Source organism: Prunus dulcis, chromosome 8 (genome assembly GCF_902201215.1).
Source record: "Prunus dulcis chromosome 8, ALMONDv2, whole genome shotgun sequence".
Classification (NCBI taxonomy): domain Eukaryota; kingdom Viridiplantae; phylum Streptophyta; class Magnoliopsida; order Rosales; family Rosaceae; genus Prunus; species Prunus dulcis.
In genome coordinates, this window is record NC_047657.1 from 17,903,926 (window position 1) to 17,929,849 (window position 25,924).

Here is a 25,924-nt window from a genome sequence, read left to right on the forward strand (position 1 = left end):
TACTCTTTGTATATATTATAATTAAAAAGTATAGCCGCGCGGCTATACGACCCGCCTAGCCTCTGGGCAGCCGTTTATTATTTTTTATTTTTTAAGAGTATAGCCGCGCGGCTATACTTGTAAAATATATTAATATTTAAAGAGGATTAAACCGACATGTCGTATTGTTTATTTTGCATGAAGCGACATGTTTGAGGAAAAACCCGCGGAACCCCATGGCCAAAAAAAAAAAAAACCTGCGGACCCGAGGTCACCTATCCGTCGCTACAACTTGTAGCCTACGAGTGATAAGTCGTGGAAGACACTTTCCTTCTCGGAGACGGAGAAAGGGTGCGCGGGTTAACTAATCGTGTGCCCCTCGCGCGCCATAGAAACAACCTCTTCGCTAAAACATCCCTAGTCTCGTTAGGACTGTCGCTGAAGCAACAGCAACCAATTAAAGCTGCAAAACCCTCACACGGGAGAGAGAGAGGGGTTTCGGTTCTGCGAATCTAGGTTTAAGAAAATTCCGAATAAGTTAATCCGAAACTCCGAGATGTGAATTTGATTCATTTTGACCACTGTAATATCTAAATTCGGTACGTAAGCAATTGAATTTCGGTAATTGTTCGGTCGCAATCCTTGATCGAATTCGGTTTCAGGTTTTGTGTTTGATTTTTATGAATTCAATGCGAATGAATGCCTACTTGCTCTGTCAGATAAAATTGCCCTAATTTACACATATACAATTGCATGGAGGAAGACGAAGACAGGATTTTGTTGGACAGTTTGGGCGTAACGTCGGCAAACCCTGAAGATATCGAGAGAGACATTTTATCAGGGGTATGTAAATGCTAGGTTTCATCTTTTTCATCTTCATTGTTAATTGCATTGTGCCCAGATAATCAAAACCATGTTTTTTGAGCTGCGAAAGTATACCGAGAGTGATTGAATAGTTAATCAAATGCTAGAATTTGACAGTAGGCAGTGTTTGAAGTGCAGGCGCAGAACAATGGCAATGCCAGTGAAGTTGGAGGGAGTACTGAGGAGGAGCCTCTTGAGAGATCAGAAAGTATTGATCCATTGGCGGCCAGCCAGGCCAAACTCTATAACAAATTGAGGGCAGTTGAGTTTGAAATTGATGCCGTTGCCTCCACTGTTGAACCTGAACAAGCGGGGAATGAAGGCGCTGCTTGTGATGGTGATGATGATGGCGTGGAACCTGGGGATAAGGAGGACCTTGATCAGGCTTCTGCTACTGGGTTGAACCTTCAGCATGCCTTAGCTACTGATCGACTGAGAAGTCTAAAGGAAACAAAGGCTAAACTTGAGAAAGAGCTTTCAGATTTGGACAAGCAAAGACCTTCCAAGGGTAAACAGCGTGACAAAGTCTTATCAGATATTGTCAAGGAAAAGCCTGTACCCAAGAGGAAGTTGAAACAAGTTAAGAAATCTGGAAAAAATCTAGAAAAGAGGCTTAAAACAGTCTCATTTGACGAGGATGATGACTTCGATGCTGTGTTGGATGCAGCATCTGCAGGCTTTGTTGAAACAGTGAGTTTAACACTTGAACTTTACCTAGTGGTTCAATCTTTCTCACCTTGTGTTTTGTAAAATTTGGTGTGGATTACCTAATTAATTATGTATAATGTTAGTAAAAGATGTTATAAATGGTTCATTATTAATTAAGTATAAAAAAAGGAAGAGAAACAACAGGGATAACTAAGTTGACGCTTTTGATATTCCAGGAAAGGGATGAATTAGTTCGAAAAGGAATTTTAACTCCTTTCCATAAGCTCAACGGCTTTGAACGCCGCCTTCAAGAACTAGGGCCATCTCAGGGGCGTAACGTTCCTGCAGAAGAACACAGGAGTAATGATTTTGCTTCAGCCAGTGTTGCTAGAGCAGTGCAGTCAATTTCAGAGGCTGCTCAAGCTCGCCCATCCACCAAGCTGCTTGATCCAGAAGCTCTACCAAAGCTTAATCCACCCACTTATCCTTTTAAGAGGCTAAAAAAACCTCTTAAGATTCCTCAATCCCTAGAAAATGATACACACAAGAATAAAAGTTCAAGATTAAGAAGGAAGCGCCCTTTGCCTGATAAAAGATGGAGAAAGCTCAGTAATCTCGAGGAAAAGCATGTGCATGAAAATGGTATGTTCAATGTTGTCCTTGATAGTGGTGTTAAGTAGTTGCATGGCATAGTTAAATGTTTTGTACAACAGAAAGTTGTTTTAATTGTTTTATCTATTTTTCTACCAAATCTTAGCAAGTATGTTGTTTCATTTTTGTTCTACTTGTTTTTTCTTGCAGAAGACACTCCCAGTTGCGAAGAAGAAAACCAAGAGGATGTTGGAGATGTAGATGATAATGAGTATACTTATGTTACCTTGGAAGGGGGGCTGAAAATCCCAGAGCACATTTTTAACCAACTTTTTGACTATCAAAAGGTAGGTGTCCAGTGGCTATGGGAACTGCATTGCCAAAAAGCAGGCGGAATTATTGGAGATGAGATGGGTCTTGGTAAAACCATCCAGGTCTTGTCCTTCCTTGGTGCATTGCATTTCAGTGGCATGTATAAACCAAGCATAGTTGTCTGCCCAGTTACACTTTTGTGCCAATGGAAAAGGGAGGCTCAAAAATGGTACCCAAGCTTTCATGTGGAGTTGCTTCACGATTCTGCTCAGGATCCTGCCGGTAGGAAAAAACGATCCAAATCTAATGAAAGTGATTCTGATAGTGATGGTTCACTGGACAGTGATTATGAGAAACCAGCATTATCCAAAAGCACTAAGAAATGGGATTCCTTGATTAACCGTGTTTTGAGGTCAGAATCTGGGTTGCTAATTACAACTTATGAGCAACTCCGTATTGTAGGGGAAAGTTTGCTTGACATTGATTGGGGTTATGCAGTTTTGGATGAAGGACACCGAATTCGGAACCCAAACGCAGAAATTACTCTAGTTTGTAAACAGTTACAAACAGTACATCGTATAATAATGACGGGTGCACCAATTCAGAACAAGCTGACTGAACTGTGGTCCTTGTTTGATTTTGTTTTCCCTGGAAAGTTGGGGGTCCTGCCCATATTTGAGGCTGAGTTTTCAGTTCCCATATCTGTTGGTGGTTATGCGAATGCCTCACCATTACAAGTATCCACAGCATACAGGTTTAGATAGATATATTTCAAATTTACAATCTGATATTTAAATTTTCAGCGTTCAGTAGACTGGATTATTACTTCTATCTAAATACTCTTACAGAGTACTTATCAATCTATTTTTGTTAACTTTTGAATTTTGGAAATTCCTAAACTATCTGAGTGTTTATAGGTTTACCACCCTTAAGAAAGAAAACCCATAAGATAAAGTCATTCATGAAAGATGAAACGTCTGGTATTTTTTCCAAATTGTTCCCAGGGTTGTATATATATACACTTTTCAGTCTAAACCTTTCGCTGTGCAGGTGTGCTGTGGTTTTGCGAGATTTGATCATGCCGTATCTCCTCCGGCGCATGAAGGCAGATGTGAATGCCCAGCTTCCTAAGAAGACTGAACATGTCATATTTTGCAGCCTCACTGCTGAGCAGCGTTCTGCATATAGAGCATTTCTGGCTAGTTCTGATGTGGAACAGATTATGGATGGTAATAGGAATTCGCTTTATGGAATTGATGTCATGCGTAAGATTTGCAACCACCCTGATCTGCTTGAGAGGGAACACTCTGGCCAGAATCCAGATTATGGTAATCTCGAACGCAGTGGAAAATTGAAAGTTGTTTCGCAAGTCCTTAAAGTTTGGAAGGATCAAGGTCATCGTGTTCTTCTTTTTACGCAAACTCAACAAATGCTTGACATTATTGAAAGTTTTCTGGTTTCTGGTGGTTATAGCTACCGGAGGATGGATGGTCTTACTCCCATCAGACAGAGAATGGCCTTAATAGATGAATTTAACAACTCAAGTGATGTGTTTGTTTTCATTCTGACAACTAAGGTTGGTGGTTTAGGGACAAATCTGACAGGAGCAAATAGGGTGATCATCTTTGATCCTGACTGGAACCCTTCCACTGACATGCAGGTACATTTTGGACTTCACTATTCTTTTAATTTGCAATTTGATGCAAATGTTTGAACTTGGAAACTAGTCGTCTGAACTGTAAAGGTTACTATATATATGGTCTGTCTTGTGAAATTGTCAACATTCAGGAGTAAGGATCCTTCTAGTGTCTTTCTGATGGAAGTAATACATACAAGTTTTTTGTTGACCCTTGTTTGAAAATTTTGAATTTTTTTTGGTACTTTGGAATAACATTTTTGTAATCTGAATGCCTTTAACAGGCAAGAGAGCGTGCTTGGCGTATTGGTCAGAAGCGGGATGTAACTGTATATAGATTGATCACCCGTGGAACCATAGAGGAGAAGGTGTATCATAGACAGATTTACAAGCATTTTCTCACCAATAAGATATTAAAAAACCCACAGCAAAAAAGGTTCTTTAAAGCTCGAGATATGAAGGATCTCTTCACTCTGAATGATGAGGGTGAGAGTGGGGCGACTGAAACAGCTAATCTGTTCGGTCAGTTATCTGAAGCTGCCAATGTTGTTGGTACACAGAATGACAAGCACAATAAGCAAGAATCTCAGAAAGTCTCTGTACCGCTTGCCAATGGTGCTGGGGCTGACAAGGGGAAGAACTCAGAGGTTGGACCGTCCAGGAGGAATGGGAAAGAAAAAGCTGACCACAGCAATGATGAAGTAGATGAAGAAACAAATATTCTGAGGTGCCTATTTGACGCCCAAGGGATACATGTAAGTTTCTTCAGTTTGTGTGCCACGTACACATTTTTCTTCATTGGTAGTATTGCACCTGTGTCTGTTAGGATTCTTTTATAGCTGTGGAACTTAACCTGAGATAAAATGTTATAACTTTGGTCTAATCAAGTTGTTTGGTTGTCTTCCCCAAAATAATTGCAAGCATTTTCTGTTGATTGGAGTTTTGGATTAAATCTTATTTGTCACTGTTGGAGAGTCTTGTACGATGGAGGAAAATTATATGTAATGTAATATATATTTCAAATTATTTAGTAGTATTTTACTATGTATTCATGTAAAGCGCATATAATAAGAATGCATTGATTGTAGCATGAGACTGACATTGTTAATGCTCAATTCAGTCTCCATCTCCCTGCAGTCTGTTTACGTTTTTCTTTTAACGTGGTGTCCAATTTCCACTGCAGAGTGCTATGAATCATGATATGATCATGAATGCGCATGATGAAGAGAAGATGAAGCTTGATGAACAAGCTTCCCGAGTTGCACAAAGAGCAGCAGAAGCACTGCGCCAGTCACGGATGCTTCGAAGCCGTGATAGTGTGTCTGTCCCCACATGGACTGGGAAATCAGGAATGGCTGGCGCACCATCATCTGTCCGTGGGAAATTTGGTTCAACTGTGAATTCCCAGTTGATCAATAATACCAAACGCTCAGATGAAGTTTCCAACAATGGAACAAATGGTGTTGCAGGGGCATCTGCTGGGAAGGCATTATCTTCTGCTGAATTACTGGCAAGAATTAGAGGAAAGGAGGAAAAGGCTGTTGAAGCTGGAATTGAGCATCAGTTTGGGTTGGCTTCTGGTTCTAACAGAGCAAAATCTTTGGATGTTGGACCTTCTAGGTCGTCTCACAATTTAGGTGGAGTGCAACCTGAAGTACTGATTCGTCAGATCTGTACATTTATCCAACAAAGCGGAGGAAGTACAAGTTCTTCAAGCATAGTGCAGCATTTTAAGGATAGAATACCCTCAAAGGATCTTCCCTTGTTTAAGAATCTTCTGAAGGAAATAGCCAAACTAGAGAAAACCCCAAACGGATCAGTTTGGGTTCTAAAGCCAGAGTTTCACCAGCAGTGATCTCAATCTCAACCTCCGATTCATTGCCTGAGATGAGAGTGCTGATTTTTTGTGGATAGTTGTGGGTTCTCCAAATATCCGGAGTTTATTTGGAGCAATGTTCATCTGTGATCCCTGAAATCTTCCTAGTGGGTCACTTTTTTTTTTCTCACAGTTTCCTCCATTCTCACTGTTGTTAATATCTTCACTAGGGTAAAGGTGACAAGAAATTTCATAGTTTTTTTTGGGTACGTCCTCGAAACATTTTAATCAAAACCACACAGAATAGAGACATTTTCTCTGTACAGTAATTTATAGAGTTCCGAGAATTTCCTCTTTCCATGTTTTGGAGTCAATTGAACAATGTTGCCCGATAGAGTACTTTTGGCTTCTTAGGTGTAGATGAAAGACAATATAGAGAGTTATTTTCCCCTCTTTGAAAATGGGCCTCAGAGAAACATTTGAGAACCAGATTTCGTCGTTTTGAGTGTTTGTGATTGTACATATCAGACTTCCAAGCACTCTGTTCCGCCGGCCAGTTCAAATCTTCTGCTCTAGCCGTCTTGTGTAATGCCAAAGTGGCCCATCGCGTACTTGTATAGACTTGCCTGCCTTTTATGTTATTATACTCACAGGTGAACCAATATTTGGTTGCCGCTAGTTTTCTTCAAATTAGGCGTCGACCCACTCAGGTTATGTTACCCATTTTACTGCTATAACTTATGATTTTGATCCATGTAGGATCAGTTATTACTATTTAATCTTTGCAGTTTTAGTAAGTGTTACAATTCAAGGACAACATGGTAATTTCATCAAGTTTTCCTACCGAATTAGCAGGCGAGTGGCATATGCGAGGGTAAATGATTCCTAACAAATAAAAACTACAGGGATGATGGAGTACAATGACAACCAAATGACTTTGATTCTAGGAGAAACCTGAAAAGCACTCAAGAACCATTCCAGTCCACAACAAAAACCACAAATAAGTTAAGAAGGCAGAAAGTAGACAATAAGACAATTACTTTAGGCTTTTGGCAAAGATTTGGTTAATCGAAAACGATAAAGGAATCCTACGATCCACACGGCAAGTTTCCATTAGTCCAGAAGCGTGCCCATTTTATCAGGATGGCAACCTTCGTTTTCAGGATTACAAAATTATAACAAATATGATGTATGCAAAATGACAGTATATTAGTCCACCAGAAGCTGTCAAATTGCAAAGTTTGTCATCCAAATAAAAACAAAAAGGAAAGAAAAAAAGGAGCAAATAGCAAATGGAATAGACAAGGCACATTTCTCTATTATATAGAAGTGAAAGCTTGAAATTTTAAGTTAACAACTAGCCGGCACAAAGAACATAGATGTCAGGACAAGAGAAGCTTCAAAATATATTGCAGGGAAATATTATTTCCATAAATGGAAGTATTTGGTACCTTGTGTGCTTTCTTTCTTTTCTCACATATTCCTTCCTCACTTTTCTCTTAAAAAAGATATAAAAAAAATAAAAATAAATGAAGACCTCGATCATAATTAACAAAATGCTCACACACAATTAGAAAGCCGCCCATCCTCCAGCGGTTGTCTTTGTTGAACCTGATCCAGTCGCTGAAGGAAGATTCCTCTGGAAATGATCATGAGAATACCATAAATCACAATCATAAACAAACAAGGCAATAAGCAAAATATCCATAAATCACACTCATATTTGAACTGGAAGAGGTAATCTTTTTTTCCTTTATGTGTGTGGAAGAAGTGTATCTATCAACCAAATGCACAGAAATTCCCTGCGGCATAAAAGTCGCTCAAACAAACAGAAAAACAATACTGATTCTGCAAGAACTAAGCTTGCAGATTGAAATCAGTTCCTACATGGTTTGAACTTGGACAGAAACTAATGTGGGTTGTAGCTACTCATTCTCAGCTTGCCTTTCTAAGAATGGGATTAAGCTCGTCCCAAAAAAAAAAAAAAACAGAACGGGATTACGAACCAACTTTCCCAGTAAATCAGGAATTAAAGTGCTGGCAGAGACACCATCAAATGTTGGGATTTTGATGACAAGCATAAGCCATGAACGGGTAAAATCAGTAACACGACACACGACATGTATAGACAACAGAAATTTGAAAATTGCTGCGTCCAAGTATCTTAGTCAGCTAATTTTGATGACAAATTACCTAATGATTACCAAAACTCAAACACATTCATTCCATGTTGATTTTGAACAATTTACTCTTACTATATCATTTCTCTGAGTTCCAAATTCCAACAAGATGAACAACAATTCAGCTAAACCAAGCAATGTAATGCCAAAGCAACACTGAGTTACATTTCCTACCTCAATCTGAGAAAGATCGGATAACGGGTCGGAGCTCCGCCTTGGGTTATCAGGGGGTGACTTGAGGCCACCACCAGAGCTGATTCTAGCAGCAACAGGGTCATTAGGAGGTGGCGGCAGAGCCGACCTCACCTTCCCGGACCCGGGCGGCGGAGCCAGGCCCAAACTAATCGGTTTGGGCTTCACCGTCCCGGATAGCCCAGCCGCTGACAACATCCCAGTCCCACTCGTCGGCTTCGGCTTCACATTTATCCTTATCGTCTCACCTTCCTTCAGATCCCAAACAAATACACAAATCAATGAAATTTTTCATTGAAAATGAGAAATTAAAGAAAAATCTTAAATCTTTTATACTTTCAATCTGTGATTAACGGCGGGGTGAATATCGATATGGCCATCGTCGCTGGTCTCGCCGCCGTTGCTCTCCTTCTCGTGCTCTCTCTTGACGTACTTCTCGTGGTCCGATAAAGCCACGTTGAAATCAAACGCTTCGTTTCGCTCTGCAAACCCCAGCCCAATGAACGCGTGCTTTCCGGTGCCGTCCTCGATCTTGAGCACGAAGTATCGCGACGAGTCGAGCACGGTCTCTACGGAGGTCTCGCGCTGGCCCGGGTGGACGAAGCAGGCGGCGAAGAGCTCGCTGGAGTTCGGATCCTCCAGTCGGATCTCGCACCGGTCCTTGCACGACACGACCCGGAGCCGACCCGACCAGATCTTATCGGACTGGAGCCACTCGCCGCACTTGTACCCGCCGGATGTGCTCCGCGGCGGGATTTTGTAGACGGCGACCTCGCGGACCACGAGCAGCGTGTGCTCGAACGCCTCCTCCTCGTCCTCGAACGACATCGTTTCGGGATCGAATTGGGGGCAGGCAAAACTTCGAGCTATGACGGATTCTTATGAGCAATGCGGGTGATAATTGGGATTTTTATTTATTTTTATTTTTTTGGTTGGGGAATTTCAAACTATGGTGAGAGAGTTGGGGGATTGAATTTGAGGTGAATTTGGGACGAATTTGACGTGAATTTGAAGAAATGGTGATGTGGGAATGAAGGTGGGGGGAAGGTTTCAAATGAGAGTATGCAGAAACGTGGGTTCGAAGGAGAGTGCTTGAAAGGTCAACTGGATTGTCTAATGGAGACGGCCATATATTACCATTTTGCCCTTATCCCTTACCCTTTTGGGCTGGCCAAGGCCTAAGCTTGGCTTGTAGATAAACTGAAATCAACAGTTATTTGTTGGTGGTTTCCATTTTCAATATCCCAAAAAGTCGAAACAATAAACATTCTCCACAGAAGCCCAACCAATATCTGCAAAGCACATCTGTTACAAAAATTTACCTCTACGAATCCCTCTTTTTTTCTCTATAAAAGAAAAGTATGGTTAGTTATATCAGTTGAATAAGGTAGTATCAACCTCTTTGCACTCGAGTATCAACCGCTTTGCACTCAAGTTCAACCTCTCTTTTCGTACATTAGAGTAGTTTAAAATATCGCTATTGTCATCAACAAACAAAACTCGATAATAGAAAGAAGCTTACCTCACTTTAACTTTTTATTTATTTATTTGAATCTCCTGGCCAAAGCCTAAGCCCTGGTTTTCAACTGCAACAACAGAGAAACCTAGGTTCCTATATTTTTGTTAAACCAACCTCTAAAACTTGATCTTATATAAATTATGACCATTTTTCAACAAACAATGATAACAGAGAAATTAATTTTGTTGAACAAACCTCCAAAGCTTGATCCCTGTCTACTAGCCTAGATTAGTTGCAATTTCCACATTGCCAGTCACAATTACTATTCTCTAATGGCTACAAGCTTATCATCTAGCAGGCCTCCCTTCCTTGTCTTTGGTGTGGCCTTATTTGCATTAAACTTGACTTTGAGAGGTTAGGCTGTGTGGCCCCAATAAGGAAAAGCAAAAATTAATTCCAAAGCACTTTGGTGCTCAAGCTAACAATTCTTACAACTTTTGAAAGAATTGTTTCTCATAGTTGAAAAATAGCCATTCTTCCCTTCTTAGAGTCAAATTACTGTTGACATATATGCATAAAAAAATTTATTTAATATTTTTAGGGAGATTCACTATTATACCCAATATGGGGGCCCAAATTATAAAAATACCCTATATAAAATGGACTTTAGAAACACACCCAAAGCCCATTTACAACATAACAAAAAAGCTTTTAACTTCTTATAAATTACAAAACTNNGCCATCAATTTCTTAAAACAAGCCCAACCCCAAAATCTCATAAAAATACCCAAAGCACTCAATAGGGCATCAAAGTAATTTAATAATCAATATTAAATTCAATAAGGCTAGCTATCATTTTTTAAGTTTTTTTTGGGTTTGTTTATAGGAATTCAATTGTGTAGGATTTATTTATAATATTAGTGCTAGAAATGGGTATATCACTAAATATCTCATATTTTTATGGGTCATTTTTTATATTCGTAAGATTACGATTTGCAGGTGAGGATGAATGACGCATTCCTCGTAATTTGATTTACTATTTCACTGGACTTATTGGGGCTTCGAATTTTAAAAAATTACCACGTCTGAGGTTCATATTGGCCCAAGCCCAACATCTCAACAAAAGCAAAGGGTTTTTGGAAAATCAGCAACCATTGAGGGGCATTTTTGGAAAATCAGCCCAGCATATATCTTCTGGAAAACCCTATCTTCGCCAGTCTTAAACCCTAGCACGAACAAATAACCAGAGCACTTTCTCCTCCGCCTACACTTTGAGCAGGTACGAATTTAACGTATTTTACAATTACAAATTATTATCTTTCCCTGCGAATTTATAACTTTCTTGTGTCAAAACCTCTAAGTTCAAGATCGCCAAACTCTTTTTTAATAAAATCGAAAATTTTATCAGCATAAATAACTGTTGTGAAATATTCAGTGTCTTAAGTTCTATATGAGAATTTGTGTCGGAGTTTCATGCATCATTGCTTTGATCTTCGGCAGGTTGAAGAAGAAGCAGCCAACATGTATCTCCAATACTACATAAACGAGAATGGCGACAAAGTCTACACCACTAAGGTTTGTGACGATGATTTGCAATTTAGCTCCTTGTTTAGAGCACATTAGCTAACAAATTCGACAAACCCACTTGTCAATATTTGAATTTGATGTGTTTTACTTGCCCTTCTGTATGCAGAAAGAATCACCACTGGGGCTTCCCACTCAATCTGCCCATCCGGGTAAGAACAAAATCAGTATTTTGAAGTTGGCTGCAACCTAATTGCAGCTTTGTTGATTTTCTGAATATGATTTCATAATGGTTGTTATGTTGTTAGGATATCATGTCCTGTTGTTCCGTTGTCGTGCTGTCATGTAAAGATGTTAGTGTTGTTAAGTTGTTGATAAACTAATGCCATTTGGGCTTCTTGAATGTTTGCTGCTTGCTAACATGACGGTAAGAAACAGCTGAAATGAACATTAGTCCTTAGTTCTTTGCAGGTCGTTTTCTATGAATCTATCAGAAAGTTATAGATTGCTTGAGATTGTAATCTTCCAAGGGACATGTTTAGTATCGTTGCTATAATGAATGCAAAATATAAGATTGCAAGGAACTTAGGTCTTCTCTGTTGGGTTCCAAATTAAGTTCCAAGAAAATCAATGTTTTGCTCCGGAGGAAAATGCTTTCGTGATGAGTTTTGATGTTGATGATTTAGTTGACTTTTATTTACTCAACTCTGTGAAATTTGGCACCAGATTGTTCCAGAATACGGGTGTTTTCTAATTTTAACTGGAATGATTTGGAAGTGTTTGAGATGATATAGAAAGTATACTAAAGAATCGGTTCTATTAGTTAGCGCACTAGTTGAAGGAGAGAGTTCTTTATTGATCTGTGGCTACCAGTCTTCTGCATAATCTTCCTTGGAAAAGGTTCCCAGTTTTTTGGTTGTTACTAATCTGTTCCTTTGTCTTTGTTCATCATCAACTGCAGCCCGCTTCTCCCCTGACGACATGTATTCAAGGCAAAGATTTCTCCTGAAGAAACGCTTTGGGTTGTTGCCGATCCAGCAGTCACCTCTGAAGTATTAAATACTTATAAAGGTTCAGCTGCTTTCAAGGGCTTCGTTTGAAGTGTCTCGGACTTTAGGGTTTTACTAGGAGTGCTATCTTGTTGGACCTTTCTATTGGGGACTGTAACTGGATACGTCTACCGCTAGTATGCAAGCAGCACAAATGGTTGTAGACTGGTTATGTGTTTAAGTTTTTGAAAATGTAGTAGATTTCTATGAATATGCTTTGCAAATTTAGTTTCAACCTTCATATCTACTAAAGTTTGTGCCTAAAGCTCCCATATCTACCCAAATATATCCATCCACTTAATTATATTGGGTTGCCGCACCCTTCACGATTTTCTCCTCTTCCTCTCTCTGTAATTTTTTTTCCTTTTGATTTCACATTTTTTCATATGAAAACTAATTTCAAACCTGCTGGGTTGGAAGATGTTTCAAGTTTGAACAATGATGGACAAATTGACAACAACAAAAAAAGGTGAGAATAACTTCACATGCGAACAAATTAAACAAAACTATATTAGTTTTTTTTTTTCTTTGGTTATTAGTTGGATGTTAAATTAGAGGACTTTTTTGTGCCAGAATACTAAAGAAGAAAAAAAGCAGTTGCTCAAAATACGATGACATGCCCCAACCAATCAGAAGATCGGATTGTTAATTTATATGCAAGAGAGTAAAAAATAAATTAAAAAAGAAAATAATTATATGCATGGGCCTCCATTTCCTGATGGAGCGAAGTCAAAAGTCAACAGAGCCCAAAACACAATCGGCCGTTACCAACCAAACCCACTAAAACGGCCTCGTTCTCTATCTTCAGCCTCCCACTCCTCTCTCAGTCACTCACTACGCAGCAGTCGTCGCGCCCAGAGACTCCCCACACTGACCAACTTTCCAACGCTTTCAGTACGTTCTTCCTCTCGATCTGAAACCTTAGCGTCCTCCAGATCGCGTACTTGCATACATACATAAATGTAGGCCTCATTATATGTATCTGAAGCTGTTGACTTTGCTGCTGTTTCAGGTATGGCTACCAGAAACCTCGGGGGATTTCTGGTACTGATTTTGGCGATTGCGATCTGCGAAGCTGCTTCCGTCTTCCAGCCGATCTCTGACTCTCACCGATCCGCGGCCTCTGAGCTCTTCACAGCCAACGATGGTTCCTTCGGGAGGTGAATTAAACCCTTGAAGAAATCATTTCTCTGTTTGTTTTCGTATTTTCTGTTTGGTTCCTGTGAATATGAAACGATGTGGATATGATCATTTATATGATCCAATTGAATTAAAACGGATTTATTTCATTTTTTATCTGTCGTCACCCCATACAATTCTGAGATTTGAAGTTCATGACTTGGTAATTTTCCTACATTTTAGTCGAAATACGTCATTAAGTTTTGATTTTGGTTGAATTCGATTTCATTTGCACGATTAGATTAATTTGGATTGTAACTATATTTAATTCTATTTGTTTTGACCTTGCAAGCAAGTCCAATAATTTAATCTGAAAGAAATCTAACTATTTGATTTCGTAAATTTTTGACAGTTTAGAAGAGGCATATGAAGCTCTAAGATCGTTTGAGATTCTTGGGATTGATAAAAAGTCTGATATACGCACTGCTATTTGTCAGTCCGTTGTGGACAAACTTGGGTCATCGTCTTCTGCCCCAAAGGATTTGTTTTATGCCTTAAAGGTTAACAGCATTTTGAAATGCAAGGTTAACGATAAGATATTTGAGGTATGGTTGAGTCTTTAGCGCTCTTTCTTTGTTCTCAGTATGAAAGCCATTGCTTATGAAGCATGTGGCAAAATACTGCAGTTAGTCCTTAATTCTATTCTCCATGTCTAGGGCATTGCTGCAAGACTTAAAGCTATTGCCAATACTGCAAGTTCATTGCTTGACTTCTACCACTCAATCGGAAGCTTGGTACTTATTAAGGTAAATTATTGAACTACCTCTTGGCTGCACTGTCCAACTCAGGTTTTATTTTCTTTTTGGTTTGAAATCTTAAGTTTGGCTGAAGATTCAACATATAGCAGTGGCGATTAAGGAAAAAACATTCAACCCTGTGCAGGGCAAATATGATATTTTTAATAATGTCACTATTTTAATTGTTACAACTTTTGTGCAAGGGTCTCATTTTTGTGTTTCTTAGAGGGCTTATATCTTTGAATTATTAATTCTTTCCTTTTTCTTTTTTTTCTTTTTTCTTGCTTTAGGATCAAAGTTCTGAAGTTGATGTACTTCTTGCTGATGCTGGTGGAATTTTCCATTCTATCAAGGTTGGTTCCAGCAGCCACTAATGGTATTTCTTAGTTGAAAAAGGTTCAGTTTTGACTATCTCCAGGTCCCGGCAGAACTTGCTATATGTCAGATAAGGCTTATCATCTGGTGGCACTTATTTTTCCTTATAATGTTGATGCGGAATTCTGACTCCGACCTCTCAATTATTTTCTTTTGCTTTGCAATTTTTTTCTTCTTCATCCTTTTGGATGTCCTAGCAAGAAAAATTGCTTTGTTGAATGTCTGAGTAATGGTGAAATATTATTGCAGTCTCTGAGCCAGAGTGATGGAAGGTGGCGTTTTAGTTCTGATAATCCCGAGTCTAGTACCTATGCTGCTGGTAATGAGTTTCTATAAATCATTTGAAAGTTATGCTGTTTCTTTTCTCATGGCTGATTTTTTTCTTATTAAGTGGTAATTATTGGATAAAAGAAGCGGGGGGCACACCTAAATTCCTTCCCTCCCGTGAGTTGAATCTGAGATCTTTATTCAACTAGAGAGGGATTAGTAGCACTTGGTTACGATGACTAATATTTGTTTTACCATCAAATTTAAATCTTTGCTAAACATGGTATTGATTATTAGTAGGTATGTGGCTTATATTCACTACTTGAGCTTGGCATCCCTCTTGCAGGATTAGCACTTGAAGCACTTTCGGGGGTTGTCTCATTAGCATCTTCCGAAATTGATCAGTCCAAGGTACATTCGTTAGCTTGCTTAAATAAGCACTAAACATAAGCTTCATATGTTTTTAAATCTAAAATTGAACTTGTTTGGGCCATTCATATACTTGAAGAAATTTCCATACTGATTTGCACGCTGAATTATGAGATTTTGGTCCTAATTGGGATACTTTCACACACTGACCAAATCATTACCAATATCTGTGGACCTATTTTTCCGTTCTATTTATCTTTTATTTTACTTTTTACATAGCTGCGTAGTAAGGCTCTATAGATCTTATTAGTATACTGTAATTCTGCTGTGTTATTGTACACACACACACACACACACACACACACACACACACACATATATATTTGTGTTCCCTGTTTTTGTAATATTGTTGTTTCAACTTCATTTTGTTAATATTCAATAATGTTGTCTTTGGGCAGATTGGTACATTGAAAAGTGATATTTTGAAGCTTTTTGACAGTGTTGAGAAATATGGTATGTGGTTTTTTCCCAACATTAGATGTCTTGTTATACGCTTCTTTCTTTTTTTAATATATTTTTCATCTCATGCTTTATAAGTTGTAAATAGTTTTCAGACCCACATATGTAATCTAAATTTGCATAATATATTGCAATCCATGGTTCATGACCTTCTTCTTTGAAGTTTTAAATCAACACATTTTACCAGGGCTGTGGTGCAAAAACGTTGGTGATGATGGGTCATAATTTGGGTCAAGTGGCTTTAATAGCATCTCTTGTCGTGATGGGATCATGGAACTTTATGTTTTTGTAGTATACCCAAGCAAGTTTGGCATGATAAGGATGGGTTTGTTAGCCTGCATGCATTTTGATGTGTATGTGTGTTTGTGCATTTCTGTGAAACATGGTTTGTCGTTGAAGTTTGAATGCACAACACAACCTTGCCTAAGTTTAAAACATGTTGATTAATATTCTTCCGGCCCTCTTTCAGTTTGGTTTTGTCATTTCATTTTCTGGTTAGCTGTTATTTTAATAAAATATATAACTACATTCTCTAGATGATGGGGCCATGTACTTTGATGAAAAAGTTGTTGATCTGCGTGAGCGTCAGAGTCCTCTTTCAACTACTGCGTCAGTTGTTCGAGGACTGACAGCATTTGCAGCTGTGACATCTGGAAACATAAAGGTGACTGGAAGCATACTCAATGTTGCATTCTTTCCTGCTCTTCCGTTACAAATGCATTTTATTTTGGGAGTTGGGGAGCGGTTGGAGTGCATACTAATGCTTTAGATTTGAGTTTGCAGGTTCCAGGGGACAAAATATTGGGTCTGGCAAAATTCTTCCTTGGAATTGGCATTCCCGGCAATGCTAAAGACTTCTTCAACCAAGTGGACTCATTAGCTTCTTTGGAAAGCAATAAGTAAGTTCTATTTCTTCTTCTTTGACTGAATTACATCTCCAATTATATTGCATTTTGTTACTGTGTACTGCAGCTTTTTAAATTCTACTTTTAATTTATTGTCTACTAAATTTTGGTTGTTACTTTTCTGGTGCAGGGTTGCTATCCCACTGATTTTATCACTTCCAGCTACAGTGCTTTCATTGACCAAAAAAGACCGGCTCCAGGTTTGTCAATTATCAACACAGTATTTCTTATTTGTAGATGATTTTTGAATCATCAATTATTCCTCCTTTCTTTTCCTTCTTCTTGTGAGGTAGATATTTGAATTGAGCAAAAGTTGTATTATTTTCTAACTTTATGCATAGCTATGTCTATATATATTAGTAGTCTTGTGAAATCTGCACTGTTTTCTTTTTCCTCAAGCTGACTATCTTTGTTTTCTTTTTAAAACGCCAAGCTCTTCAGTTATGATTGTATTATTTTCTAACGTTTTGATCTGCACATATTCAGAATTGCATCAGCCTGCTGTGGATTAATTATTTTATTGAGGAAAATATAGAGTTAACAAGTAATGTTGTTTATGCCAAATTGCATACTTTGGTTAATTTAAGCGTGTTGGTTTGTACTTTCGAAATTTTAATCAGGTTAAAGTGAGTACTGTGCTTGGTTCAAGTGCACCTCCTCTGACAGTTAAGTTGGTGCGAGCATTGAGTTCTGGTTCGAAAGTTGCAACCACAATTGAAAGCCAGGTAATAACTTCTTTTTCTTGTTGTATCTAGTTTATCTGCAGTTCAATAGTTACAGATATCCTTCCTCTGAAAAGATTAGTTTTATTTATCCTCTTCCGACAAATTGATTGCATGAATGGCCTCTGGTTCAATGCCTTATAATGTGTGTGATGTAGGAACTCAAGTTTGACAGAGAAAGTGAATCCCATTTCTTGGATGTGCCAAAAAGTGTCGATGTTGGAAATTACATATTTGTCTTTGAGGTACTTATAATTTCTTTGGTTAATTTTACATTTAGACTAGCTTCCATTTGGCTCTCAATTTGTAAGAGCATGTCCAGCGCATGCCACCAACCTGGGCAAAAGGCCCCCTGCCAGCCCAAAAGACCCTCCAGCGCACGACATGCAGCCCGGGCAAGCCCTGGGTCCCACCAACCTGGGCAAGCCCACGGGCAAGATCTGCCTGGGCTCAAGCCCGAAGGCGTTGACGTCATGCTGATGTCAGTGAGCGAAAAAAAAAATCAAAACAATTGGAAAAAAATTCAATTTTTAAAATATAAAAAAAAAAAACCAAAAAATTATGGATGTTTTCCCTATAAATACATAACAATTTTATTCACTTTCCACACTAAATCCTCATACAAACTCTTCTCCTTCCAATATTTGTAAATTGTAATTTTTTTTTCTTGCATTTGTAAATTGTTTATATTTTCTTTCATATTTATATTTTTCTTGCATAATCATTTTATTTCTTGCATTTCTAAATTGTTTATATTTTGTTGCATAATATCTTCTTTTTTTTCTTGGCCTTGCCCTAACCTAATGAGTTAACAAAACTTTTTGTAGGTTGTTCTGCATGATTCTGAAGATGAAAAAGTTTATGCAACTGGAGGCTCTACTCAAGTGCAGATATTTGTCACAGGAGTTATCAAAATTGAAAATGCAGAGATTGTTGTACTGGATAGTGATGTCGGGAGCATAGAAACCCAGAAAAAGTACGTGCTTGAAATTTTTTATGGTTCATGTTTCCAGCTTTAGTTTATGTTCTTCCTTTGGAAGTTGGATGCTTGTAATCACAAACTCGTGTTTCATTATTGTTACATGTCCACAATTGTGCCTATTCCATTCTAACACGTTCTAAAGCATATAAATCTTTTGTTACTTCTACATCATTCATTTACCAGACTAGATTTAGCTGGAGAAAATTCGCTCGCACTATCGGCAAACCACCTCCAAAAGCTGCGCCTATCCTTTCAATTGACCACTCCTTTTGGAAATGCTTTTAAGCCACATCAGGTTTGTAGTTGTCCATGCCTGCTTCTTGAGTTAACTTCTCTCTGTTCAGTTCATTTAGAAGTTTATTGGGCTGCAGGTATTTTTGAAGTTGAGACATGAGACCAAGGTTGAGCATATCTTTGTGGTGGGGAAATCCGGCAAAAAGTTTGAGATAATACTGGTAAGTGCTCCCTTGGAAACCTAGAGTTTTAATTCATCTATTTAGCTGATACTCCTCATAAGCCCATGATTAATGTCTGAATACTTGAATAAAATGAATACTCAGTTTTCACCATCTTGGATGGATTACCCATTTTAATTCCTTTGTTTTGCTAATTTTTGGTTTTTTTTTTTTTTTCAGGATTTTCTTGGATTGGTTGAGAAGTTTTACTATCTTTCAGGTAGTTATGACATTCAATTAACTGTTGGCGATGCTGTAATGGTAAGCATTACTTTAGCTCAAATTTTTCAAAATGTATATAATTTCTACCTCTGATTATCTGAGGAATTTTTGTCTTCTCTTCCAGGAAAACTCTTTCTTCCGGGCTATTGGCTACATTGATTTGGATCTACCAGAAGCACCTGAAAAGGCATCCCGCCCTCCTACACCGGCCATTGATCCTTACTCAAAATATGGCCCCAAAGCAGAGATAAGCCATATCTTTAGGGTTCCAGAAAAGCGTCCTTCTCAAGAGCTCTCTCTTATTTTCTTGGGTCTTGTGTTTTTGCCACTGATTGGATTTTTGGTTGGGGTGAGTATTTAGCGAATCCATATTACATTGTCATTTGGCTTAGAAATTTTTAACATTTTATGCTCTGATATCTCCCTTGGAAAATCTAAAGAGTTTAACTAGATTATGTTGTTTATAAACAGACATTCTCTAGTGTACAAAAAGACCAAAAGAGATATGGGGGGATGTCAACATTTTAAAATGTTTGCCTATTTTGTACTTTGATAGTGGGAAATCTTTGTTAACCTTATTTTATGTATTAAACAGCTATTACGCTTAGGGGTGAATCTGAAGAACTTCCCTACTTCAGCATTACCAGCCACCTTTGGTATCCTATTCCATGTCGGCATTGCAGCAGTTCTTTTGCTCTATGTGCTTTTCTGGTTGAAGGTATGCCATTGATTTGTCTTTACTGTAACTTTTCGGAAGGTTCCTATCTACATCACATTCCCAATGATCTGGACAATCCCGTTTTTAAGCATTACAGGGTCACCTGTTCTAGAACGGGAAAATTACATTAGCATATATAGTATTGACAATAGTGAGATTTCGAAGTAATTATGTTATACACTTGCTGAAGAAGATTTTGGCTTTTCAATGCATTTTAAAGTTAATAGCATTTTTTTAATTACTTGCACATTGATTAAGCTTTTCAAACGGCTGGTCTGCTTACTAGTTTGTTCCCATGTGCAGCTGGATCTATTTACGACACTGAAATGGGTTGGACTGTTGGGAGTTTTCTTGCTGTTTGTGGGACACAGGATTCTTTCCCATCAGGCCTCAACATCAGCCAAATTGAAATCTGCTTGAAAGAAGACGAAAAGAACTTGAAGAAGTCTCCCGTTTAGAGAGATCAAAAGTGGGCCTGAAGAGATACCAGAAAGATGAGGAGATTTTCCTTTGGAGAGAGAAACAGAGGGTGGCACTTTTTAGAACAATTTTGTAGGACTCCTTGTTATGTTATACCTGTACCTCTTACTTTAAAATTTTTATTACTCATAACATAAAATCATATATTTATTGCAAAATGAAGAAGTATCCACGGGCTTGATATTTCCCATCCTTGGTATTACTTTTGACATATCAAAGGTTCATGGCTTGCAAGGAACTGTATCAAGTTACATCTCTTTTAATAATCATTTTTCTTTTGCAGTCTCTTTTTATAATCTGCCTATAAAATGGGGATAAATTGGCTAAATCTTAACGGGTATGATTTATTCTGCCAGACTTGAGATCCGGCTTGATGAAAATATTTGGTTTAGTTCTCTAATTACGTTCAAGTTAATCAACATGTCGATCCAATGGCATAAATTGACCAAATTCTGAGAATTTGGATTCACCAAAACCTGTTGATAGCATTATTATTGGCCCCTACATTTCTCCAATTAACGGCATAAAGTGTATCTTACAATTTCCGAATGAATTATAAAATAGAATGAAAAACATATCGGTGACCTTTCTGTGTGCCAATTAGGGAACAAAGAAAATTGTAAAAAAATAAAAACTGATCGAAAATGAGCAAATGCAACAAAATTATAAATAAAACCAGCACCACCGAAGGGCCAGTGAAATGCCGGGATCATATTGTGCTCAGGCTATTCTACATTCCTAAAGCTCTCGCTTGTACGCCAAATCTTTTTCTGGACGATAAACACTACGTCATCATCTTGCTCAGAGCCTCCCTCGGCATCAGCAGTGGCCACTGCTTCCCAGTGTAATGCCTTCATATATTTGTTTATGAACTCCACCACCTTCCGCTTGTCACGGAAAATGACGAAACCTTTGGGCCGGAGGATGCGATCCATCTCAATCAACAAATCTACACCACTGCATCCTTTCCTTTCAATGTCAGAGAAGACAGTCCATGCATGAAGCAGATCATAGGTTCGTGGGTAGGTTGAGAAAGCTTCACACCTGACACAAATTTGCAACCAATGAAGATATATCAATTTTTTTGATGCAATGCTACAATGTCAAAGAAAGTTGATATCATGTCTATATGTAAGCCTGAGAACATCTCTAAAAACATTTTAAGGTAAAGAAAAAAAAACTGTATGTGGCGCAATGGCAGCATAACTATATAGGTGGGAATTTCTGCAATGCCTTCGAAACACCAACGACCACCAATGGTTTAAAAATCAAATATGTTTCTGATCAAACTTTTCATTAACTTATCAAAATTGTTAAACGTACCAACTGTGTACTGTGCCTATCAGCCCTCTGTCGTATATTATTTTAAGTGTGTTGGGTCCGTCTTCTGGCACCACATTCATAACCCAAACATCTTTGTTCTTCAAAGCAGCTGCAAATGAACCCAAGTTTGCCTTCATGTCCATCACATTCCTCAGTGTGTCAGAATTGATCTTTGGGCTCAAAAGATTCCAGTAACTGTCAACTCTTTGCTGCCAAACTTCCTGCATCACATCAATCCTGTCATATACCAAGTATTTGTATGTCTGTATTTTTGCAAGCTCAGATATTACCCAGGCAGAGCAGACATGAGTTATGCACAGAAAAAAAGAATGTGAAGATTACCATGTCCTTTTCAAATATATCATTAGAATAGCCGAAATCACCAAGACGGGGAGGCGGTGAAGTCAATCGAGCAGGCCAAGGAGCCAAACCACTTCCTCTTGCTCTATGGCTTTCTGAAAAGAAAACACCAGCCAAATATATTTCAACTAATTAACTGATGTTATTACCACAGATGATAATGCAACACAACAAGAGGACGCATATTAAAGTAAAAGCCAGTAGTGCTTGAATATTAAAGATATCTTTCTCTTGCCAAAATAGCCATACACAGAAAAGCTCTTGGTGCATGAAACATGATAATGTCTTTAGTAAAACACTTTTATTTGACATTATAACAGTCCGAAATCTTATGAGAGATGAGTGTTGGGTTGAGGGGAGTTGGGTTATGGTGCTTTCAAGTTGAAGACGGGCTAAAATGATACAAATTTTGAAAGAAAATACATGATAAAAAAACCGACTATTTCAGTTCAGTTCACAAGGTGCAACTTTATACTGAAAAAAAAGAAAGAAAAGAAAATCGATATTAAATCACAAGATACTGCAAATATTATCAATCTACAGTTCCAGGTGAGTCTGTTTTCTAAATTAGTAGTTCTCAATTCAATTAACTAACATGTGATTGACTTGAAGAAAGTTCTGGCATGTTGCTTTGAGATTCCCCAAAACCACTAACAAAGCACAGAGATTATGGCAATAATTTAGAAAATGGAAGAAATAGTACTCACGGTCAGAGTATGGTGTGATACAAGCCTCCATTTTCACATTCCAGACAGCATCTGGATCATCATCTGATCTGCAGAGGGGTGGTTGAGTACCAGGCGCTCTTTCCATGTAACAGTCATTAGTCAATGGCTTGACCCAAATAACAGTTTGGTTCCTTTTAGCAGCTATTTTCCAACACATCCGTTCTACAAGCTCACTCATCGCTTTCCATATTCTCAGGTCCTCTTCATCCTGTGCATAGGCTTCAGGAGACGAGTAGGCAAAATAACCTCCTGGTCTCAGTACCCTATCCAACTCAAGGAGAAGTATCCCATCCCTTTGAAGCCAATCAATCCTACAGCGAGAACAATGTGCCAGTTCAAAAGATCTACTAGGATAAGGGAGTCTCTTGGTCCCTAAAACACCAAGGTATGCGGGAATCCCTCTCTCCAATGCAAACTGGATTTGATTTTGATGAACATCATTAGGTGCCAAGGACATTGCAATAATATCAGAAGAAAGCAGGTATCCCCCGAAACTAGCAACGCCACAGCCAACATCAAGGACTGTCCTGACCTTTCCTCCATTATTTAAAATGTTCTTAGGAAAGTTGAGCATCTGCCAATCCAAACCAAAAGTAATCATTTTTTTATCATGAAAGAAAAAACAACAAACCTACACGATCTCTAATGACTAGTTACTTTTTCCCCCAATATGAAGGGCCACTGACTTACATTAGCCATTGATGCGATGTACTTGTCAGCTCCATAATGGAAGTGAGTACCTCCTCCAGGAAATCCAATCTTTTCACCTTTGACAACCATCCACTTTTGGTCAGACTTCTCAGTTGCAAGATGCGTGTGAGGTATATTTGCTTTCCACACCTCGTCTCTGCTTTTAGGCCACTTGATTGGGATCTATTTCCATAAAAACAGATGAACAAATTCAGACTATAATTCAAGTCAAAGTTATGGTACAAAGTTTCCTCACTCAAAATTCCATTCGATATAAAAACTTAAGCAGGACCTCACCTTATATCCAGGTGGAGGTGGAATCAAACAATTATATCGCCTTTCAGGCAGTGGACAGTGTCTCTCGTAATGCTCCATCACAGACAGATCCAACTTCAATCTTGTTTCGTAAATAAGGTTTCTGTCTAAGCAAGGAATGAGTTCTGAATGTCTATCATCACAAACCTGCAACATCAAAAACAGTCAGATTAAGACTTGGATTAGTTTAATATGTACATACACATATAAGAGAACTCAGACAAATTATTCATTAGTATAAAGTGAAATGACAGAGGAAAAGTGAGCCAGGACAACTGACCGGTATGCTCTTCAATATAATACCATCCTCTTCATCTTCACCAAGGCTGGAAGGCGACTCCTCAACATCTTCATCCACGCCCAAGTAAGTAGAGCCGAATTTTCTTATTTTACTGCCATACTCCAGCGCAGAGGAACCATTTCTTTTAGAATACAAATACAGGAGACCACAAATGGCCACCAAAACTAGAACTGAGGTGATCAAACGCTTCTTTGGGCTCCCATCAGCTCTTCCCCGCGACATTGTTGTAACCAATACGACAATTACCCCTCTACTTTGACTTCAACATGCAGAGTTCAATATCAAGCTACAAGATGCCAGGTCCAGTTTCACTGCAGGGGGATGATCAGCCAACGTACTTTAGATGCAGCTTCAATCACAAAAAGAAAGCTTCAACTTGTTAGTTCCAACTTAATGAACTAGGTACCCCTTAGATTACAGATGCAATGCCGGAACAGAAAGAAAATTATCCACGATGCAGCAATAATTCAAACCTCTAAACATTAACAAATAAGATTAAGACCATTCGATTCATCACTTCAAGTAAACCCCACAGAAGTTCTATTTGGCTTTACTTTATTTTCCTAATAGGAAGGAAGACAACCCCATAACTCAATTTAGTAAAACCGCAAGATTTGCAACAAAGAATCTATCATATTATAGGAAAAGAAAAAAGGTATTAACTGGTGATCTAAGATATTCTTTATTTCATTAATAAAAAAGAAAACCAGAAAATAACAATTAGAAGGTAGTGGTTGATACTCACAATCCGGCACCAGCCAAAAACCAAGTGAAACAAGTACAATAACAACTAAAACTCAATCACAGCACACTAGAAATGAATTCAAATCTGACCCAGTTCATTCAAAGAGGAGCAAATCTGGAAAAAGTACCGGTACCTGATTTACATACATAGAATAAATGTCCGAAATATAAATGGTATATAACCCAATGGCACCAAACAAAGCATAAGAGTGGAGAAGAAGGAGGGTAAAAGCGGGAAAATAAAAATGTAAACATCATCATAGGCTAAAGCACACCGACAGTTGACAGTTGCCAGCTATAAATGTGACACCTTGAACGTCAACAAACAAGAATTGACAGAGATTGATAAGACCCAGCTCGTGAAATCACAAAAAGGGTCGGCAATATTAACTCACACAGCTGAAAATGGACGATTTGAATCTTATGCCGACATGAGAATTCTTACACATATAAGGAAAGATGGAGTTTTGGGCACACCAAAATCAGATCTTTATTCAAGAAACACAAACAGAACGAAAGTTGAAGATAAATAAAATTGGACAAAACAAAGACTCAAAATTTTCAATATGGGCATTGCAGAAACAGAGCAAGTGAGATTGCACACTGTTAATGGATCTGAAGCGTACATGGGCCTCAATGTTCAATGAGGATTGTACAAAGGACGTACCTGCTTCAAAGATTGGGCTCACAGAGAGAGAGAGAGAGAGAGAGAGAGAGAATCTGAGATTGAGAGATGGGTCCTTACTGCTTATGAGTGAGCAGCATAAATACGGATATAAAGAATATTAATAACAATATGGGATTGAGAATTTGACTGGGAGTGAGATCTATTCGAGTAATAAAAAAAGAGTGAGATCTAAAGACACTAACAGAGAGAGTGAGATCTAAAGACACTAACAGAGAGAGAGAGAGAGAGAGAGAGAGAGAGAGAGAGATAGAGAATCAGAGAAGAGAGAACGCGGGTGACACGGTGACGGTGTGTAGAACACGACAGATACAGGTTGTCGTTTGGAGGCGATGAGTGAGAGTGGAATTGCATACGCGCTTTCCACACCTCACATGGGAAATTTTGGCGCATGAAAATGAAAGGCTTTGCCTTTTTTACTTTTTTTTTTGGGAATAAATCATTGATGGCAAGTTGCAAGTGGCAGCTCTGGCCAAGAATGAAGATGGCAAGAAGAGCCCACAATCTTAATAGAGAGGTTGATATTCCATTACCATGAAGTGGGTTGGCAATTTACCAAAAAGAATTAAAGTAGGTAAAGTAATTTTAATATACCAAC

At 38.4% G+C, this 25,924-nt stretch overlaps 5 protein-coding genes across 10 annotated transcripts; 3 read left to right on the forward strand and 2 right to left on the reverse strand.

Annotated features, from left to right (window-relative positions):
• The first annotated feature begins 208 nt into the window (after positions 1-208).
• LOC117638743 (protein CHROMATIN REMODELING 8) lies at positions 209-6,344 on the forward strand. 2 transcript variants are annotated; one of them, XM_034373848.1, is made up of 8 exons: positions 209-578; positions 699-822; positions 982-1,533; positions 1,728-2,133; positions 2,293-3,148; positions 3,445-4,054; positions 4,315-4,785; positions 5,214-6,344. In XM_034373848.1, the coding sequence occupies exons 2-8, from the start codon at positions 733-735 to the stop codon at positions 5,883-5,885; spliced, it is 3,657 nt and encodes a 1,218-aa protein (XP_034229739.1). In that variant the 5' UTR covers positions 209-578; positions 699-732; the 3' UTR covers positions 5,886-6,344. The 2 variants fall into 2 exon arrangements, with proteins under 2 accessions (XP_034229739.1, XP_034229740.1); XM_034373849.1 differs by having other exon boundaries at positions 222-822.
• Positions 6,345-7,139: 795 nt separating this feature from the next.
• On the reverse strand, positions 7,140-9,416 carry LOC117638745 (uncharacterized protein At1g03900). Its single transcript, XM_034373851.1, has 3 exons — positions 8,555-9,416; positions 8,201-8,470; positions 7,140-7,485 (listed from the first exon to the last, which is right to left on the reverse strand). Exons 1-3 carry the CDS (start codon positions 9,044-9,046, stop codon positions 7,417-7,419), a joined length of 831 nt encoding a protein of 276 aa, XP_034229742.1. The 5' UTR covers positions 9,047-9,416; the 3' UTR covers positions 7,140-7,416.
• A 1,425-nt stretch (positions 9,417-10,841) lies between these two features.
• LOC117636725 (H/ACA ribonucleoprotein complex subunit 3-like protein) lies at positions 10,842-12,515 on the forward strand. Its single transcript, XM_034371377.1, has 4 exons — positions 10,842-10,956; positions 11,178-11,252; positions 11,371-11,413; positions 12,163-12,515. Exons 2-4 carry the CDS (start codon positions 11,199-11,201, stop codon positions 12,258-12,260), a joined length of 195 nt encoding a protein of 64 aa, XP_034227268.1. The 5' UTR covers positions 10,842-10,956; positions 11,178-11,198; the 3' UTR covers positions 12,261-12,515.
• A 441-nt stretch (positions 12,516-12,956) lies between these two features.
• Positions 12,957-20,418, forward strand: LOC117636724 (dolichyl-diphosphooligosaccharide--protein glycosyltransferase subunit 2). 2 transcript variants are annotated; one of them, XM_034371374.1, is made up of 20 exons: positions 12,960-13,144; positions 13,263-13,410; positions 13,782-13,974; positions 14,086-14,175; positions 14,457-14,519; positions 14,791-14,860; positions 15,155-15,219; positions 15,636-15,690; positions 16,233-16,360; positions 16,480-16,595; positions 16,732-16,801; positions 17,222-17,326; positions 17,482-17,568; positions 18,151-18,299; positions 18,489-18,600; positions 18,677-18,760; positions 18,941-19,021; positions 19,107-19,331; positions 19,578-19,700; positions 20,004-20,418. In XM_034371374.1, exons 2-20 carry the CDS (start codon positions 13,265-13,267, stop codon positions 20,118-20,120), a joined length of 2,079 nt encoding a protein of 692 aa, XP_034227265.1. In that variant the 5' UTR covers positions 12,960-13,144; positions 13,263-13,264; the 3' UTR covers positions 20,121-20,418. The 2 variants fall into 2 exon arrangements, with proteins under 2 accessions (XP_034227266.1, XP_034227265.1); XM_034371375.1 differs by lacking the exon at positions 17,482-17,568 and having other exon boundaries at positions 12,957-13,144.
• Positions 20,419-20,645: 227 nt separating this feature from the next.
• On the reverse strand, positions 20,646-25,511 carry LOC117636676 (probable methyltransferase PMT3). Of its 4 annotated transcripts, none has more exons than XM_034371304.1 (8): positions 25,309-25,511; positions 23,877-24,208; positions 23,579-23,743; positions 23,282-23,464; positions 22,571-23,165; positions 21,846-21,958; positions 21,504-21,724; positions 20,646-21,224 (listed from the first exon to the last, which is right to left on the reverse strand). In XM_034371304.1, the coding sequence occupies exons 2-8, from the start codon at positions 24,117-24,119 to the stop codon at positions 20,906-20,908; spliced, it is 1,839 nt and encodes a 612-aa protein (XP_034227195.1). In that variant the 5' UTR covers positions 24,120-24,208; positions 25,309-25,511; the 3' UTR covers positions 20,646-20,905. The 4 variants fall into 4 exon arrangements, with proteins under 4 accessions (XP_034227195.1, XP_034227192.1, XP_034227193.1 ...); XM_034371301.1 differs by having other exon boundaries at positions 23,877-24,246; XM_034371302.1 differs by lacking the exon at positions 25,309-25,511 and adding an exon at positions 24,776-25,001 and having other exon boundaries at positions 23,877-24,246.
• Positions 25,512-25,924: the final 413 nt, after the last annotated feature.